General features: G+C 37.9%; 1 protein-coding gene across 1 annotated transcript; it reads right to left on the bottom strand.

Moving 5' to 3' along the window:
• Window positions 1–5,171: 5,171 nt before the first annotated feature.
• Window positions 5,172–19,932, bottom strand: LOC109056808 (MAP kinase-interacting serine/threonine-protein kinase 2-like). Its single transcript, XM_042718174.1, has 14 exons — window positions 19,794–19,932; window positions 19,241–19,418; window positions 19,067–19,154; window positions 18,766–18,867; window positions 18,575–18,672; window positions 16,792–16,871; window positions 16,291–16,364; window positions 14,627–14,731; window positions 14,484–14,539; window positions 13,409–13,504; window positions 8,205–8,399; window positions 7,736–7,900; window positions 7,581–7,618; window positions 5,172–6,656 (listed from the first exon to the last, which is right to left on the bottom strand). The coding sequence occupies exons 2-14, from the start codon at window positions 19,289–19,291 to the stop codon at window positions 6,371–6,373; spliced, it is 1,434 nt and encodes a 477-aa protein (XP_042574108.1). The 5' UTR covers window positions 19,292–19,418; window positions 19,794–19,932; the 3' UTR covers window positions 5,172–6,370.
• Window positions 19,933–19,959: the final 27 nt, after the last annotated feature.

The raw sequence follows: 19,959 nt of genomic DNA, 5'->3' as shown, positions 1-19,959 counted from the left end.
ATAGCTGCCAAACAGAGAAAGGTTCAAAAAGCAGGCTTCAAGTGAAAGTGGAAGGTAAGTGTGAAATCCTCTTGGCTCTTTAAAAATATTAAATTTTGAAAACTTCATAACTTAAGAAAGTTTGTGTGTGTGTGTGTGTGTGTGTGTGTGTGATTCAGACTGTAGTTTTTCTTCAACTTATATATCAGAATACTTACCCACTGTAAATACAACATCATCCTCTCTGACTAATACCACATACCAAGGCCACTCACCATCAAGTAAGTTTCTCCATTAACTTCTTAATTTCTGAATCTAGATTACTGAAATAAATTATTAAAATAGCATTTAAGTTAAAGGAAAAGTTCACAGAAAAATTAAAATTCGCTGAAAATTTCTCACCCTCAGGCCATCCAAAATGTAGATGAGTTTGTTTCTTCATCAGAACAGAGATTTGGAGAAATTTAGTATTGCATCAATTGCTCACCACTGAATCCTCTGCAGTGAATGGGTGCCGTCAGAATGTGAGTCCAAACAGCTGATAAAAACATCACAATAATCTACAAGGAATCCACATGACTCCAGTGAAAAGTGTGTTTGCAAGAAACAAACTTTAACTTTTAACTTCAAACTATCACTTCTGGCCAAAATATGATAAGTTTTCACTGAAGAAAGCAATATTATAGATAGAGAGATCTGGATCGTTTGTCTTGATGGATTTGTGTTTTACAAACACATGGCTTTTCACTTCGCAAGATGTTAGCTGGACTGGAGTTGTGTGGATTACTTGTGGATTATTATGATTTTTGTGATTATTGTGTTTGTATCAGCTGTTTGGACTCTCTTTCTGACGGCACCCATTCACTGCAGAAGATCCACTGGTGAGCAAGTGATGTAACGCTAAATTTATCCAATTCTTATCCAGTGAACTCATCTACATCTTGGATGGCCTGAGGATGAATAATTTTTCTATAGATTTTCATTTTTGGGTAAACTATTCCTTTAAAGTTGGTTGATCGGCTTCGTCCTGCAATGGCACAAAATTTACAGGATGAGCAAAATATAACTTTTGTTGATAAGTGTAATGTAATATCATTTAACTCTTCTATTGTCCTGTTAAGAAATTGCTCCGACCTATGAAACATATAACAAGCATTAGAAAAATAAAGTGAATTATACTACTGCATATTAAAAGTTTTGATATGGTCCCAAAGTGAATTACAATTGAAAAAAAAAAATAATAATAATTGAATTGAATATTGATAGCACAATTTGTGCAACGAAAAGTTAAAAAGTTCTGCAACAGTTGTCCCTTTTCCTTGATAACTTCAATTTCAGTTTAATAATTTCAATTTCATAATATCTCATGTAGTTTATAAAAACTTTTGTATTATTTTGCTAGAGAATGAACGAATCTTAGAGCTACAACTTTAGTTCTAGTGTATATCATGTAACTGAATGTGTGTGTGTGTGTGTGTGTGTGTGTGTGTGTGTGTGTGTGTGTGTGTGTGTGTGTGTGTGTGTGTGTGTGTGTGTGTGTTTCTCTGTCTCTGTAAGGGGTCTTGGAGCCAGTGCTGATATGGTACTTGCTGTTCAAGACAGGGGTTTTCCTCATCATATCAATAACTGCAGCACTGATAATTGTGTGCCAGAAGCACTGAAAAAGACCTGAATTTCTGTCATGTAAATTAAAAACTATATGCTTCTAATAAATCATGTTCTGCATGTATCTTCTCTTGCATGATGTTATAAAGAAATCAATATTCTTCTGAATCTGTAGATGTCATATAGATGCTCTGTGTTGTTCATAAGTCTAATGTCCGATGCTCTTGTGGATCCTGACCTTTTCTTTCTGCACCAGTTCTTGATTTCTGAACAGTTACAGAAGATGATGATGTAAATGAGCACTTTTTTCACAGGTAAAGCTTTGTGTTTGATAATGTCCTCTCAGCATTTTTACTAATAACTAACTAACTTGCTACATAAAGCCATGTTTATAAATTTTCAAAAGTCTTATCTCAAGGAAAGCATTTCATATTGATCAATTATATAATTTCCATGATTCTTTTCAACAACTCCCATCTGGTTAAATAGAGTTTCTATGAGAAAATATTTATCTCATTTGCTATTTGTGTCTTAAATAAGATTTGTTGTTGTTGTTGTTTTCCATGTAAACTATATTTGTTTTGTATAAGGATCTGTCAAAGACAATTGTCCAGCAGTCTAAGAAAGACAATAAAGCTTTTTTATATTTGAATTTTGAATTGAACATAAATGACCGCATCTCACATTTTCAGGGGGAAAAAAATTAAATGTTCTTTTTGTTATAGCAACAAAATAATGAAAATAATTTATAAACAAAATAATTTATTTTGTCTACACAGTTAATTTTACTGCTATGTAATTTACAGTAAATTATATAAGAGTGAAATTAACTGTGTAGACAAAATAATGACGGGATTTCAACACTTGGGGGAGCTCGTGTTTATTTTCAACAGCCGTTTCCCAATACACTTCATCTAGAGCGGTTTATTCCTGTTCATAAAGGCTTTTTATTGTCAGCCATATTTATCAAGGTTTTTTTTTTTTTTTTTTTTTATCTCTGATCAACATGAGGACATAATATTAGCTATTCTGACACACAAGTCGCTCGTCCTTACGAAATATGGAGGAAAATATTTAAACAAAAAACATTCTATTGAATAATTTTTTTGTAACACCATAATATACCACAAAATAATCACCATTGAGAATAACGGCCCAAAAATAAAATTAAAACATTTGGATATATTACAATTATGCCTTTATATTTCCCCTCGTTTACCCAACAGTAAATAAATCCACGTGCGCTGTTATTCTGAAACGTTGTCTCAACGTATTTGTCAGGTGAAGGTCTCGCTGATATGCAGGCAGTAGACTGTTTAAGTATGTGACCTGCATGTGAACCACGTTATGGGATAATGAAACGTTTACCAAATCTGTGACACGAGTATCTTACCCACACAGACACGTAAAAATGCTGTCGCAGCGCCACTTCCGATGGCTACTGTCTGCTGTTTGCTCGGTAAAAACTACACTGTTCTCACTGGCGTGCAGTGGTGTTTTTTTAAATGATGATGCAAAGGCAAGGGCAGTCAAGGCAAGGGAGGCTGAGTCTGTTTAAAGAAAAAGGGGGAAAAAACCTGCATGAGAAAGTTTACAAAAACAAAATTTTGACATTAAAAAGTGTAAAAGCCACTAGCTTTTATAAAGTAACTGTCCAACAGCGACACCCGCTTGTAATGTTAAAAAGAACAGCTGAACATCAGTTGACAAATAAAGTATATTTACATTTATGCATTAGCAGACGCTTTTACCCAAAGCGACTTACATTGCATTCAGGCTTTACAATTTTATTTATTTATTTTTTTAACCAGGATATGTATTAAATAAATTAATAAATATTGTTTGTATTATTACTGCCTTTTGTTATTATTTTGGAAGAAATGTAAAAATACAACAACTTGATTAGATTTGTTGTGATAAACAGAATGTTACAAAGTGTAAAAATAAGAAATATAATTGTTTTGAGCCTTTTTTATGTAATGTTTATTTAACCAGGGAAATGTGACAACAGTAAGGTTGTAAGGATATACAGTGTAGTTTTTACCGAGCAAACGGCAGAAACGGGCGAGAAAGACTGTGGCAGCTGCCTTTGACTCCTGGCAAGAACTCTGGCAGCTGATACATAAAAATGTATAATAATAATAATAATAATAATAATAATAATAAATCAATTGTGGGAACTTTGCATCATATTTTTAAACACCACCGCACGCCACTGAAAACAGTGTTGATTTTAACAGAGAAAACAGCAGAAATGGCGAGAAAGACCGTGGCAGCTGCCACGAACTCAGACAGCTGCCAGAAACAACTAGAGGAAATTCATGGCATCTGGGGATGCCACCGGAAGTGGCGCTGCAACCTGCCGCTGCCAGGATTTCCACTTGCTCTTTCTAAAAATGACGTCCGAGAGAGTTTACATGAAAGACAGAAGTTCAGTGATAAGAGACAAATGAGCACAAACAATGTGAATAAAATGTTATTTTAAGAGCAAAATAAATAAATACCCTCTTAATATATCTCTATACTTATGTTTGTATGAAATGTGAAAAAAAGCTGATCATTAAAGCATCTTTAAAGATACAGATGTTCTCTTTTAATAAAAATTAACTGAACTTTGGTGGCAGGCTGTTTGGAATAATAATAATAAATAATAATAATAATCCCGAGTTAAGGTAGTCAATTATGAGAGTTTTTACAAGAAAACCGTAACCATTGTAGTTGAACAATTTTGCATGTTCTTTATTTTTGCCCCCTGGGTCAGATGAGAAACAGAAATGGTACAACCACATGAAAATACAAGATAAACATGAAAGCTACACCACTGGTCCCTAAAATAAGTGTAGACTAGTAATTTTCATGTATGGGGGGTACAAAAATTAAATGAAAATGCAATGGCAAGTAAAAAATAAAAACAAAAAACAATGAGACTAAACTCCGTATATTCCAAGGTGGTTTCCATCAGAAAAAGAGGAAATGCATTTCAAGAACAAAATGCTTAAAAAAAAAAAAAAAAAAAAAAAAAAAAAAAAAAGGAATTCCAATAATGATAGGCTTTGCTTCACTCAGAGTGAGTAGGAGCACCTGGTTTTGTTCTTGGTTGTTCTGCATATTTGCTGGTGACACTATTTTTAAAAAAAAAAAAAATAATAATAATAAAATAATAATAAAAATAACTTTGATCAAACATTATTAAAGTGTCTACAGTCATCTTAATAAAGAAATTGCAGAACAAAAGTAACAAGTAGCATTTAAGAACAATTTGAGCTGGTCTATGCATCACTGAAGACCAAAAAATAAAAATAAATAAATAAAAAAAAAAAAAAAAAAAAAAAAAAAAAAAAAAAAAAAAAAAAAAAAAAAAAACACACACACACACACACACACACACACACACACACACACACACACACACACACATTCTCTCTTACAAGTTCAACATCCTTAAATTTAAAAAACACAAATAAACTGAGACTTTAAAAAAGGAAGATAAAAATCTCCTTTTCCAACACAAAAACAATAAAAAAAAAATTAAAAAAAAAGGGGCAGGGGCCAAGGGAATGGGCAAAGTAATACAGCAGCATAGTACATTGGTATGTCTGGAGGTTTATTGCGTATCTGACCTTCTACAAGTACAAAATGAAGGCTAAAAGAGGACTTAAGGACTTTTCATGGAATAATCCCCTTTATTCAAACAGTGAATATGAGTCATTGAGTCATTGACAGAGCCCGTGTGTTCAGGAAATGTTCAATGACTACCTGAATGAATGGTGAAAATGGAGTTGGAAATGAAAATGGAAGAGAATTTCTCTAAATTTGCTACAGAACCTTGAAATTGACCTCTGGCAGTTCCTTATATTGCAGGTCAAAAGGGGATGAAACATGAGGAAACGAAAAGGGGGAGGAAATATGATCATGCAACTAATTCCTGTTTTCCTGAGAGGCCAAGTACAAAAGTTGCGCTGCACTGCTCCGTCTCCCTGAAAAAGGCAAAACTTTCCAGTGCAAGGACAAAACAGAAATGTAAGACACCAATGAATTGACATAGAATGAATCTTTCTGGTTTCAAATATGCTTTGGTAACTCATTCAGAGAGAGATATCCTGAGGTTTCTGCTGAAAACACTGCTGAGATTCGTGTTTGGCAGAAAATAAGTGTTACACAGTGGAGTGAAATTGGTAAATAAGGTCCTTGATAAATAAATTCAGACCAGACAAACCCCACACAACATGGCTGCAATTTCTTCCCTGGATAATGTGAATAATAAATCATTTGCCACTTAAGTCCCAGCAACACTAGTCTCAGTCTGCCATCAATATTACTTTGAGAGTGAGAAAGAAGTCTCAAATATGGCATAAGTACAAATCGAATGATTCAGCTGCTGGGGGTCCCATGTGAGCTCAAAGGCAAAGAGCAGAATGTTTTTCCCGATGCTTAGAAATTAAATGGCTTAGGTGGGGGTCCAGCTTTAGATGAATGAAAGCAACTTGAGTCCTTTGGTTCCAAAGGTTTTTCGTAAACATTGTTATATTGACAGATTCCTGGGACTCAGACGTCAACAAATCTTTTTTCTGGCCACAACAAGCTTTTTACCCAGTCAAAACTGTTTGCAGGGGCCTTTTAGGTGCTTTAAGTGCTACAAACATGAGTGCTTCTCACAAGAGCTTAGAGCCCACAAAGTAAGTGGGCAGAGAGGTCAAGATGTCAACGCACTGCCTAGTTGAAGATTTCGATAGAGTGTCATCAATAGTCGTCAGTGGAGAGCAGAGGCTGGAAAGCATGGAAGAGATCAGGCACAGTCACCTACGATCACAAGCGGGGCGAGGAGCTGGCGTAGTTCAGCAGCGCACACCGGCCCTTGGTGCTGGCTGCCTGTGGTCTTCCTGCGGCGGGCCAGCTTGGACCTGGAGGAAGGAGACAGCAGCATGGAGCCGGAGCTGGTGGAGAGAAGCGGGGAGGAAAGCTCCTTCTCTAGCTGCTGCTGCTGCTCCTCACTCTCTTCCCTCTCAGCCAGCTGCCGGTTCATGGCTACGGCCTGCCCCGCAAAGAACGTCAGGTCCTGAGCGCTCCCACCCCTGGAGAAAGAACATCGAATGCAAGGATGGCATGATTAACGGTCTGCTATTCTCGGTCAAAACTATTGCTACTGGAATTTATAAATGTATCACTAAGCCCCCATTATACGTCAAGCCAAATTGAAGAACAAACTGGCATGGCATCATTTCCAACAACATCAAGGTAAAACAGGGTTCGCTTGCCAAAGTGAACTTTCTGGTGAAGTAAAAAAAAATTATATATATATATATATTTATAAAAAACCCTACAGTTCCATTGCTCCATTTCTTAAAAGGATAGTTCACCCAAAAATGAAAGATCTGTCATTAATTACTCACCCTCAAGTCATTCCACACCTGCAAGATCTTCGTTCATCTTCAAAACACAAATAAAGATATTTTGGATTAAATCCAAGAGCTTTCTGACCCTGCGTAGACTGCAATGTAACTGAAATTTTCCCAGTCCTAGAAACGCTGTGAGGACATCTTTGAAATAGTCCATATGAGATCAGCGTTGTGGTACTCTTGTGAATGGCAGCGGACAGTGATAAAAGTTACTTCTGTTTTCTTTGCACACAAAAGGTATTCAACCGTAGATTCGTAAAATTAAGGCTGAACCACTGATTTTAATGATGTCCTTACTACCTTTCTGGGCCCTGAACATGGTAGTTGCATTTGTGTCTATGCAGGGTCAGAAAGCTCTCGGATTTCATCAAGTATATCTTCATTTGTGTTCTGAAGATGAATGAAGGTCTTACAGGTTTTGAAGGACATGAGGGTGAATAATTAAATGACAGAATTTTCATTTTTGGGTAAAATAACCCTAATCCGTACGTGTGCTCACGTATTTCAAACTTCTTTTGACCCTCAAAGCGAAAAAAAAAACAAAAAAAATACAACCTTTGTTGTGAGTATATAAGGATATTTAGTATGCAATATACTCACCTCTGATGTAATATGGAAGACACAGTGTTGGGTGCACACTAAGGTGAAGAACAACAGAAATGTGTCACAAAACATGATTTACAGCCCAAGAAGCAAATAATTAATGTGAAATAGAGTCCCAGGAAACCTAGAGATGGAAATTTAAATGGACATACTCCCTTGACCCAAGGGTGCTGCAGAACTTGGGCAGCACTGAGGCGGTCTTTGGCATCCTGCACCAACAGCTTGGTGATGAGGTCTTTGGCTGCAGGAGAGATGTGTGCCCAGTCCTTCTCTGGAAACTCGTACTTGCCTTCTTGAATACTCACAAACAGCATGCTCTGTGGACGCATTGTGATGAATGGTATTAAACATCAATTCACAGAAGCAATATCACTATTCAGACTCAACGTTAAGGTTTTTTCCCCATTTTTAAATTGGCAAATGTATGTAAATAAACTTGTGACAACGTAGCCCAATAGGGCTAGTGACGATTTAGTCGGGCAGTCCTTATTGTCAAACTCCGACTACGAAACCAGGTGGCTAGACCTACTACGATTCCATGGAAAGTTTTGAACTTTCACTGCTTTCGATACTGAATGCTTTCCCAGAAAACCATGTATCTTGGCCAAGTATGTGGTGTACCTGGCAGGCTTGGCAGGGCTCTCCCCAATCCCAACCACAGTCTGTTCCACAGTGACCCACAAAGGGCGGGTATCCACTCAGCATGATGTACAGGATGACGCCAAGGCTCCACAGGTCACAGCGCTTGTCGTAGATGCTAGCTTCCTCATTAAAGGCCTCCACCACCTCAGGAGCCATGTATTCAGCTGAGCCACACTGTAGGAATTATTTAAAATATATTTTTTTAGTATGCACTGTAAAAGTCCTCTTACACAAGGAAAAGTCCACAAATTTCCCAAATGGGTTGTAAAAGCCACGAGATCTCAGTGGGTAGAGCAGAGAGGAACAAACTTGGTTTCACTTCATGGTTACTATTACTGTCCCATCAGCATGTCACTTGGTTGGACAACAAGTTCAAAAGTACGATAAGTTACAAGGTGAGCCATCTAGAGCTACAACATTTATCAGAGCTACCAGCACTCCCTCAGCTTGGCCTCTTCTGTTTGTTTTCACCTGCAGGGCATTATCAAGTTCATTGTTCAGAGTTAAGCTGGGGTGGCCTGATCCGATTCAGACCTGGACGCGTCAGCGGACAACTGTTCCAGCAGGGCCCACGGGGGGGGGGGGGTTTAAGCTGCTCTACACCGGCTAGGGATAAACAAGTCCCAACCCTGCTCGAGTGTTGCATAACACACACATACACACAGACACAGACACAAAAAATGGTGCACTAATACTTAATGCAATGAACAGAGACACTCGGGGGAGCAAACCAAGGAGGTTAGCAGTTTAGTGGGATATGAGCAAATTTGTTTATTTTTATGAAAGTGCAGCTGTCTGGTAAAAGATTGTTACACAACTACTGTAGGAGTCACTGAAGCAAACTGCGGAAGCTGAAGACGTTATGCTGATGTTTCTTTGCAGGCCAAGGGGGAGGAGACTACATGTCCTCAGAGGACACTCCAAAAAATAAACCAGGACTGCCATCTCTCTGACCCTGACAAATCTATGCCTAAGTCTCAGTAACCTCGCAAGCCAATGCCATGTTCATTCAAACCATTCGAGCTCCGTAAATGTGTCGGGGCATCACTTTCAAGGAAACGTGACAGCCAACAAAAATAGTGTGCCTTGATAAAAATGTGACTCTGTGGTTTTATCGTAAGTGACCCTTTTAATCTGAAGTAAGAGCTCTTGGCTAACCAATCAAAGTCCTTAAAAGATCACCTAATTGTGGGAGCACAACTGGAACACAACTATAGTAGTTGTCTCACATCAGGAATAGAAGTATATTGTGATTCAAGAAAATCACAGGCAGTCCAGCAATGATCCCCAATTGTCAGTTTATTGCCCAGCTGGTTTTGCGTTCGGCATGACTAGGCTCTTACATAACACTCCTCTGTGCACAAGGAATCTTAGGATTTGCTGTCGCTTAGAAGCAGCCCCACCCACTTCCTCTCATCATTAAAAAAAAAAGAAAAAATTACTTTGCAGAGTAAGGATTTGCATATAGTTTGCTGGGTACAAGAGTGTAACAGTGCACAGAGCAAAAGAGGGCAAGCCTGAATGTACATGGAGACGATAAATAAGTCATCTTGTTTATGTCAGTGACCTCAGCCACTGAAAGTTAGCACTGGCATTGCGTCAGTCTTAATTACTGTAAGTTCTCAGATGTTTATGAAGGGAATGTTATCATGGCAAGACAGGACTTTAGCTCTGCCAAAACCAGGGAGTTTCCCTGGTCACTATTCTAGCAAGTAAAACCACAGTTGAGGGTGAAACATGCAGCTGTATTCAAAGTGATAGTTCACCCAAAGTGAAAACTGTATAAACTGTAATTCAATGTTCAAAACCCACAAGAATTATCAAGCACTTTGAGCTTCCATTTACCATATTTGATGTGTGGATCAATTTGGCTAGTAAATGGCTAAATTAAATAGGTTCATCACAAAGTGAGTGCAAGTCTTCCGAAGGCTTGGATTAAACTTCTCAGTTCATTTAGATTACTTTAAAGAGGTCTTCATAAACTTTATGATCAGTTTTAGTGGTAATAATTTAATGGAGAAACAATTTTCATTGTTTTGGTTTTCATTAAAAAAAAAAAGCCTTTGCATGTTTTGAAGATGAACAAATGTCTTTGTTTGGAATAACATGACTGTTTTTGTTTTTAGGTAAACTAAACCCTTTATGCTACAGAGAGAAAAGTTAATGCTTGAAATGAGTTGAAAATGAGAAGGTAAAATGCCACATGGAACTGTGCCATGGATTTGTTCTTGAACATCCTGGCGCAATTATGCTCAAATCAAAAAAGGTAAATGGAGAGGGTTCACCATCCAAGTTCTGACCCACCTCCTTCCGGGTGCAGAGGAAACTCTTTATAAAAAAAGGAAAAACCTTGTAGACATCAGAAAGAGCAGACCATACGAAACCAAAAGCCTCTAGTAACCCGGTCTGAACACTTCAAAAGCACCTGAAAATCCCAGTGTGTGGTGAGAAGACTGAGGTATGGGTGAAAAGATTTCCATGAGGAATTTTGTTTATGCTCACTGTTCGTGAAGACATTTCACATTAAAAGACCTTTGCCTGTTTCCTTCAGACTCAGAGAGCTAATAAAATCGCTGTTAGTTTACGGTGTTCCTTGATCTGTAATCTTGACAATTCTGTGACCCAAGGTAACGCGTCACATCAAAACAGATGTTCAACACTTACAAAACTTGGTTACTGGAGGTGATCACTTGGAGGTTTATTGGCTTTGGCTTTAAATCAATAAACTTTATCTCTGCTCTACTTATTTTGATATCTAGAAGTCCAATGCAGTGAAGTGGCAAAAATGGCATTTAAAACACTGGCTAGATTTAGTGGCTTGATTTATGTAACACCAAATTAAAACGTAGATGACAATATGTCTATATGGAAACATAATTGTGAATAAGCCTTCAAAAATCTTTAAAGGGGTCATATGTTGCGATTTCAAGTGTTCCTTTCTCCTTGGAGTGTTACAAGCCGTTTGTGAATAGATAAGATCCCTAAAGTTGCAAAGACTAAAGTCTCAAACCCAAAGAGCTATTCTTTATAAAAGTTAAGACTTGTCCACGCCCTCCTAAAACACCTAATTTAAAACACACCCCCACATCTACGTCACTGTGTGGGAAGATTTGCACAACATCGCCCAAATGTTCATGCAAAGAAAGAAGCCTTTTATTCTCGCTGTAGTATTGTAAGGGGTTGAACGACTTCTGATTTTTTAAAGTCGACTTTTATGGGATGAAAGTCGAGTCGAAGTCGGCTAGTCGCTGATGACGTCATTAATGAACAAATAAGCCTGGAGCTGTAAAAAACACCTTGTGCACAGCTATGGCATATGACACAGCCACAGTTCTTTTGCCTTTGGGTCGTTTTATTTCTTACAGATTTCTGCTCGTTCTAAATCAGATATAGATAAAGTAGCACAGTAAAGATTACATATACATGCATTAGTGAAAGCGATTGTGTGTGTGAATTAATTCTACATGGCAGCATCTCTTTTGTAGTAGTGACGCTGTGTGATTTAGGTATTAAGAAATATATGCTTGAACTTTCCAGTTTCTAAGCTTTTTTTATTGAGAAATCACAGAACAGCGTTGACAGTACATTTCCGCGCTGAATGATTGTGCACACGATCTGCGCATGATGTACGAGCTACTGTCTGTAGCTTGTGTGTGTACGCGTTACAGTGCAGCAGCGCATTAGATTAGAACAGCGATTAGAATGTGCATTCTCCCGTTCAATTTCGAGCATCCAGTAATATAATTACACACGTCTTGTGGAGCTTTCGGAGTATACATTTATTTGTCATTTCGGTTTGTCATTTCTGTTCTGAAGTCCTTCAAAGATTTATTATCCTGTTGCGCCCTCTATAGGACCAGCGACTAGTCGACGTCAAGCTTAAAGCGTCATGGCAGAGCACTGAAATCAACTAGTCGATTAGTCTGTGCAACCCCTAATTGTTGTTGCCGTCATGTTATGGAGACGCTGTGTGTTTAGTTGTGAAAGTGAAAATACTTTGTTTGGCCTTCCAAAAGAGGACACAACTAGAAATCAGCGGTTAAGTTGTATTTACAACACTGTTCCAGAACAGTTCAAACCAAATATTCAAATGCATGCAATGCATTTTACGGAGGACGAGGACTGTTTCTTGAGAGAGTAGCCTACAATGCCGGTGTTCTGACAAATAATGCTGACTTACAGACTGTAAGTACGTTTTCATATTTAAAGGATTTGCCACTGACGATTCAAACATAAGTTTTGAGCAGTGTAGAGTAGCGATTGTTGTTTGTAGTTTCTCTGATCACAAATGCAGACATGGTTTTATATGTTTACGCAGAGGGATACACAACGCAATGCTTAAAAAGACACTACAAGTCATTATAATCAGTAATAATGTCCCCACTGGATGCTACAAATGCCTCGTTTGTAATGGGTTTTATTGGTTCCGTTTCATCATGCCGGTACACTGCATTACAATATGTTAAGGGACGTAACATTTCTGTCACACGCTTGAGGTATTCGGTCAATCACAATGCACTGGATAGCTGGCCAATCAGAGCACACCTCGCTTTTCAGAACGATGAGCTTTGTGAAAAATCGAGGTTTTTGAACCTTAAACCGCATAAACATTTCATTACACCAAAAAATGTTTTTTTTTAGCATCATCATATGATCCTTTTAAGCTAAATGCTAAAAATTCTCTCCTTTCTCCAAGTCATAATTCCCCCTCACTTTTTCCTTCTCCTACAATCACCTGTCCTACAAGCATGCCATTCATGTTTTTTAAATTTGTATTAATGAAAAATACTATAATTTCACAAATATGTTTAAATAAATACAATTTAATTGCAGCACGTGTTATTCACATTTATTCTAATTTAATAATGTGATATCATATAGGTCATTGGCCATCCTGCTGTCTAAAATATCGTCAATCAAAAAGTCCATATCAGTCAACCATTAAAGGGTAAGTTCACCCAAAAATGAAAATTACAGTTGAACCCCTAATGTCACATGGACTATTTTACCGATGTGCTTGCTACGTTTCTGTACGTTGATCGTGGTAGTATCCTTTCATCAAAAATACCTTAATTTGTATTCCAAAGATGAACGAAGGTCTTACGGGTTTGGAACGACATGAGGATAAGTAATTAATTAAATTTTTGGGTGATCTATCTCTTTAATATACGTGTTAAACTCACCGGAGTCAAGAGCTCAGGGGTGGAGATGGGAGAGCTGTCACTATTCAGTTTGATCCCACTTCCCAAATCAAAATCGCAGATCTTCACAGGAGAGATCTACAGGAAAAAAAAAAAAAAAAAAAAAAAAAAAAAAAAAAAAAAAAAAGGAAAAGAAAAAGAAAAAAAAAAAAATCCATAAATTCCACTGTGAAATGAGTTAAAGGATTAGTTCACTTTCAAATTAAAATTTCCTTATAATTCATGTTTAGCTTTCTTCAGTCAAAAAGAAATTAAGGTTTTTGATAAAAAACATTTCAGGATTATTCTCCTTATAGTGGACTACAATGGCTACCAAACGGTTGAAGGTCAAAATTACAGTTTCAGTGTAGCTTCAAATGGCTCTACACGATACCAGACGAGGAATAAGGGTCTTATCTAGAGAAATGATTAAAAAAAAAAAAAAAAAAAAAGGGTGAAAAGCTCTGTGATGCGCGTCCACAACTCGCATCGAGTCAGTACTTCTACCTACATCACGTGTGACCTTTTCAACGTAATTATGTATTACGTGAAGTCGTGGACACGAATCGCAGAGCAGTGCAAGCATTTCTGTTTATTAAGGATTTACTTTTTTTTTTTTTTTTTTTTTTTTTAAATGGCCGATCGTTTCGCTAGAGAAAACCCTTATTCCTTGTCTGGTATCGTGTAGAGCCATTTGAAGCTACACTGAAACCGTAATTTTAACCTTCAACCGTTTGGCAGCCATTGAAGTCCACTATAAGGAGAATAATCCTGGAATGTTTTCAAAGACCTTAATTTCTTTTCGACTGAAGAAAGAAAGACTTAACATCTTGGATGACATGGGGGTGAGTAAATTATCAGGAATTTTTTTATTTGACAGTGAAATAATCCTTTAAGAGTGTCCACTGAGTATTTCTAAATGGATAATCGGGTCAAATCATGTTTTCGTTCAAGAGCACAAAAAGCACGTAAAATGTTACTGTACCCAACAGATTTGTCAAAAATCTGGTCAGAAATGCAGTGCATGTGTGTTCTCCTCAGATGTCTCATGTCTCCTCATGTACAGAGAGAGACTCACCCTTTCACTATGTTCACAGAGGATGTTCTCTGGCTTTAGGTCTCGATGTGCCATCCCTATAACAAGACATAAACAATTATCTATATTGGTAATATATAGAATGCGTGATAACATCATGTTGTATCAACACTAAAGGTCCCAACCTTTGTTGTGTAGGAAGTCCAGAGCACTGGCGATGTCCTGCACCACTATGCTGGCTTCCTGCTCACTGAAGTGTTGTCTTCTGTGTATGTGAGTCAAGATAGAACCTGGGAATACAAATGGATGCATGAAGATTTAGGACTATAGATTCTTTACAAAATGAATACACATTCGAAACCAGTTTTAAAAAAGGTAGATAAGATTTTTTTAAATGTTTCTCGGGTATCTTATGCTCACTAAGGCGGCATTTATTTTATGAAAAATACACGCACACAAAAAACAACAAAAAATAAAAAATAAACTACCATTTAAAATAAAGGAATAGTTCACCCCAAAATGAAAACGGTCATCATTTACTCACCCTCATGTCGTTCCAAACCTAAATAAGTTTCTTTCTTATACTGAACACAAATTAACAGAAGAATAATTGAAGTTTAAAAAAAAAAAAAAAAAAGAATTGATTTGAGGAATTTGAACCAAACAGTGGTTGGTCCCCATTCACTTCCATAGTAAGGAAAGAAATATGGGGACCATCAGCTGTTTAATTACAAGAATTCTCCAAAATATCTTTTTTTCCCCAACATAAGAAACTCATACAGGTTTGTAATGACATGAGGATGAGAAAATGTCAATTTTCATTTTTGGGTGAACTACACCTATAACTTAGTTTTAATTAAAGGGGTCATATGATGCTGCTAAAAAGAACATTATTTTGTGTACTTTGTGTAATGAAACACATTTTCCACATACTTACATTGTTTCTCCTCTTTTACAAAGCTCATCGGTTTGAAAAGCGAGGTGTGCTTTGATTGGTCAGTTATCCGGCGTGTTGTGATTGGCCAAATGCCTCAAGCTTGTGAAGGAAATGTTACGTCTCTTAACATATTGTGATGCCTTGTCCGCCCAGAGCGACGAAACAAACATAAAACCCATTATAAACTTGATATAAACATGTTTTCTTGTCGTGTCTTCTTTTGGGAGGCCAAACAAAGTAGTTTTGCCTTCTCAACGAAACAGCATCACACACCGCAGCCTTGAGTGAGCAGAGGTCGGAGGCCTAGAATGAGCCGCGGTCTAAAGAGAGCAGAGGCAGGTGGCTTGGGGAGGATTCTACGAAGGAGCGTACCTTGTGCTTGCGGCAACCACATGTGATGACCCCGGGCTGGACTTCGCTTCGTCCATGGTGAAAGCAGATTCGGTGATCCACAGCGCAAAGTTGATGTATTTCCTCAGCGACCAGCACGGATCAGCCCCAGACATGATGAAGCAGATATCGTCCTCTTTTGGAAGGCCAAACAAAGCAGTTTCGCTTTCACAGTGAAACACACAGTGTCTATACGACATGGAGGCGGCGGCGGCAACAACAATACTACAACGAGAATAAAAGGTACGCCTTCTTTCTTTGCGTGAACATCTGGGCAGCGTTATGCAAGTCTTCCCACATAGTGACAGATGTGGGGGCGTGTTAGAACGAGCCGTTTTGGGGGGTGTGGTTGACTCTTAACTTTTATAAAGAATATCTCTTTGGATTTGAGATTTTAGTTTTTGCAACTTTACAGATCTACAAGAGCTTGTAACACTCCAAAGAGAAAGGAAAATTTGAAAAAAAATCGCATCATATGACTCCTTTAAACAAAAAAAAAAAAAAAAAAAAAAAACAACTTACCGCCTCTCAGTTTCTCAAAGACTAAATAAAATTTGTCCTCTTCCTCAAAATATTCAACCAGTTCCAAAATGTTTCTGTGGTGAGAAAAGACATTAACATTAGCCATCAATTACATGGCAAGGAAGCTTAAAGGAATCTTTTTCCAATTAGTCTTAATTAGCTTCACAAGCTTGGTTCCAAAACCTTGTCTTGCGGTCTATGTAGGCAGCAGTCTAAGGTGGCACCGTGACAATCATAAAACTCAACTACAATTGGTTTCAATACAGTTTTCATTTAGCCAAGCTAACCGCATGATACATGAATAATCAATAATTACATCAGAGCAATTTTTAAATCGGTACTTTAGTTTAGTTTGGCGTATTAAATAAAATTTCTCTCCCCTTACCCACCATGTTGGATTTATTTTTGTCACAATGCACTTTGGTATTTCTGTGACCATTACATGCAATTTCCCTTTGAGGTTTCGAACATATCAGTAGTGTCACACAGAGCATCCCGTACCTGTGGCCCTGGCACTGGTAGAGCATTTCCACCTCCCTGAAAACACGGCTCCGACTGTGGCCCGGCCTCTTCTCAATTATCTGTATAACATTGAAACGTCATATTAGTGACCGAATACAAACCCTAGGAAGGACACACTGTGTTCCGACCTTGAATTACAGAACTCAGAGTCTGTTTTGACGGGCTCTTCTGCTACCTGGACACAGACCTTGAAGTACACATTTGTTTTTAAGTGCCAAAACCCTCAGACATGTTCACGTCATCTCAGTATCGAGCTTGAGTCGACAGATCTGCATGTCCCTTTGTGGATCACCCTCACTGGGCGCGTATGGGAGATTAGCAAGCACACCGATGACACGCCACTGCCTGCCTACAAAAGAACATCTCGGACCACTGATTCAGCAGGTCAACACATGGTCATCAGGCTTTAAAGGCTGGCGGACTAGACAGACGATCAGGTTTCACAACATACAGGGCATCCAGACCATGTGTGCAGTATTGAAAGCTGCAGTGTACTCACACCAAAAGTGTTGCCTGCCTCTCTTAATTCAACCCATGTGCTGGTTTATCTGCCATCTGTCCCTTTGACTGTACCAAGTAAAATCCATTTACATTGGCATAAGACTATTATTCCATGTTATTCATACAGTGTCCATTCTTTTTACAGCAAATGGAATGCAAATTACAAAACAATTCATCTTTCTCCAGCTTCCATAAAAGCACCAGCTCATAAGACTCTTGGAATCTGACAATATTCCATGACATCAGCAATGTGGAGAACCTGCAGTTTTCAATTATGCATTCCCTTTGGAAAGTTACAGAACATTTGTTATGAAATGCCACATGAACACCCCACACACGCTTCATTTAGCACCCACGGCTTTCTATCTACTAGAGGTCAAATCGATGTAGCGAGAGATACCACACTGCTTTTTCAAAGATTACATATCCTGCTACACAATATCAACAACTGAAGAGAGGAAGTTTCTCTGCTGAGCAGGCACTGTGGTCATTTATATTTTTGTTCAACAGCTGCAACACAGTAGCTGGAAAGCCATTGTTCCAGAGAGAAGTACACATAACAAATAAAATGGACACAGCTCAAACGACCCTGAATGAAAGCTAGAGTCCTGTATTTCCTGAAGAGGGCTGAAAACACTGATACAGAGCCATCGGTCCCAGCATAAACCCCTTTTATTCTTATGTACAGTAACACTCTACATTGAAGGCAGGACACATAACTAAGAGCCAAAGTTTGCTTCCCTCAATTCATATTCCTAGTGTCAATAATAAACCACTGATGCTCTAATGTCATTTAAGAGAACATACTAACAATGTCCTCCTGCTACTCAAATTTAGATTTAGAGTTTTGCAGAAGAATCCACTCTTTAAGTCTGTTCAGATTGCACAAAATTATTTCTATTAATCTATCAATCACATTTTTGCTTTTTATCCGGATATCACTCTTTTTACAAAATGCTGAAATAATATAAAACTTGCTTGAAAACTGTGTCATGACTGAAATCACAAGATCAGCTCAAATCACATTGCTAACCGCTTCTAATTAACAATTACAGCAAGCTCCAATAACGGTCTGGGACTCTGTGACAGCAAAATCAGAGCAATCATAAAGACAGTATGGCCTAAGAGTGTATTTTGCTATTGCAACTGGAGTTTAACCTGAACATAGATAAGACACTGATTATTTGATGGTTGTATGAGCACTGACAACAGTTTGTTTGGCAATATGCTGCTTTAAATAAAAGAGGGTGCTGAAACTTGCCTTTACTGCATATTCTTTATTGGTGATCAGATTGATGCAGGTCTGAACTACAGCATAAGCCCCTTCTCCAAGAATCTCATTTTGTAGTTTGTAAACATCTGCAAAGGAAAAACCGAATAGTTATCCTCTACAGACAGTGAACCTCTACTCCAGGCTTGAGCATTTACAAAAGAAAAGAAAAAAGGGCTTGCCTTCAAAACGTCCGGAGAAACTGTCAGTGGCTCTGCATCGTTTTTTCTTTTTATTTCTCTTCTTGGCATCAGGGATATTGATGGGCTGGCTGGATGGCATGTCTTTAAAAAAAAAAAAAAAAACGGTTAAGATGAACAATGTGTGCCAAGTCCATCACTCTAATCTGCTATGAACTTTGCCTAACAATGCATGAGAGATAAGCAATATCTCCTCAATAAGTATCTCGCCAGGGTTTACGTCAACCTCAAAGACTGATAATGACAATCAATATTAATGAAAATGTAGGTAAAATAGCTGTACCAGGCCTTGGCGAGCGGTCTAACTTGAAGGATGAGTCAACATGGGGTTCCAAATCTATGAATTCATCAGTTTTGAAAGGGTTTTGCCCCTGGGAACAGGAGAAAAAGTGTCACAAATTAAAGTCTGCCATTTCACATAAAACACTTTCTGGTAAAATCACAAGTCGTTTCCAACCTTGAAGGAGCGATGGAATCCTGTGACCTCTGTAATTTTGTTTTGCACCATGTTTTCAAATGGTCAGATAATAATATGCAGCTTGGTGCCTTATAATCACTGTGCAATGGCTCCTTTCAATCAAATACTGATCACCTTTGATCTGATCACCTCAAGGTGGTCGTGCAATAGATGACTCCTGTTTACACAGACAGACAGAAACAGCATCAACATGGCCCTGAACAGATGCTCTTGAAAGACTAAGAAAGCTATGTACCGACTTGATTTTTTTTACACTGCAAGAGGCAAAAAAGTTAGGAAACTTGAAAAAGAAAATGCTATTAAAATTGAGAAATATATCAACTGACAAGTCCTATGTAAGTAGTTAATCTTAACAACAACAATTAAAAATCTTATCTTAATTTACAAGCTGTCTGTAGCTATTTTTAATCAGGATAACCAGAATAACCGCTCTCTGGGCTGCATGCGTTTGCAGTCAGAAAGACTGGAGTTTTTGTTTGTTTTTTCTTAAAAAGAGTTCCAGAAATCATTAGGTAAGTTAGTCATCTCTTACCCCGTTACTAGCCTTGCGACGCCAGCGTTCACGCCGTTGCTCAACCCACCGTATAATACGTTACTACTCTGTGTTTGTCAATTGTAAACTGAAGTTGAGAGCTCTACGCATATATAAGGTCGTATATTGCACTCCGCCCACTCTGGATTCAACATCCAATCAAAAT

The sequence above is a fragment of the Cyprinus carpio genome, chromosome B2 (genome assembly GCF_018340385.1).
Source record: "Cyprinus carpio isolate SPL01 chromosome B2, ASM1834038v1, whole genome shotgun sequence".
NCBI lineage: Eukaryota > Metazoa > Chordata > Actinopteri > Cypriniformes > Cyprinidae > Cyprinus > Cyprinus carpio.
This window is presented reverse-complemented; position numbering and strand designations above follow the sequence as displayed.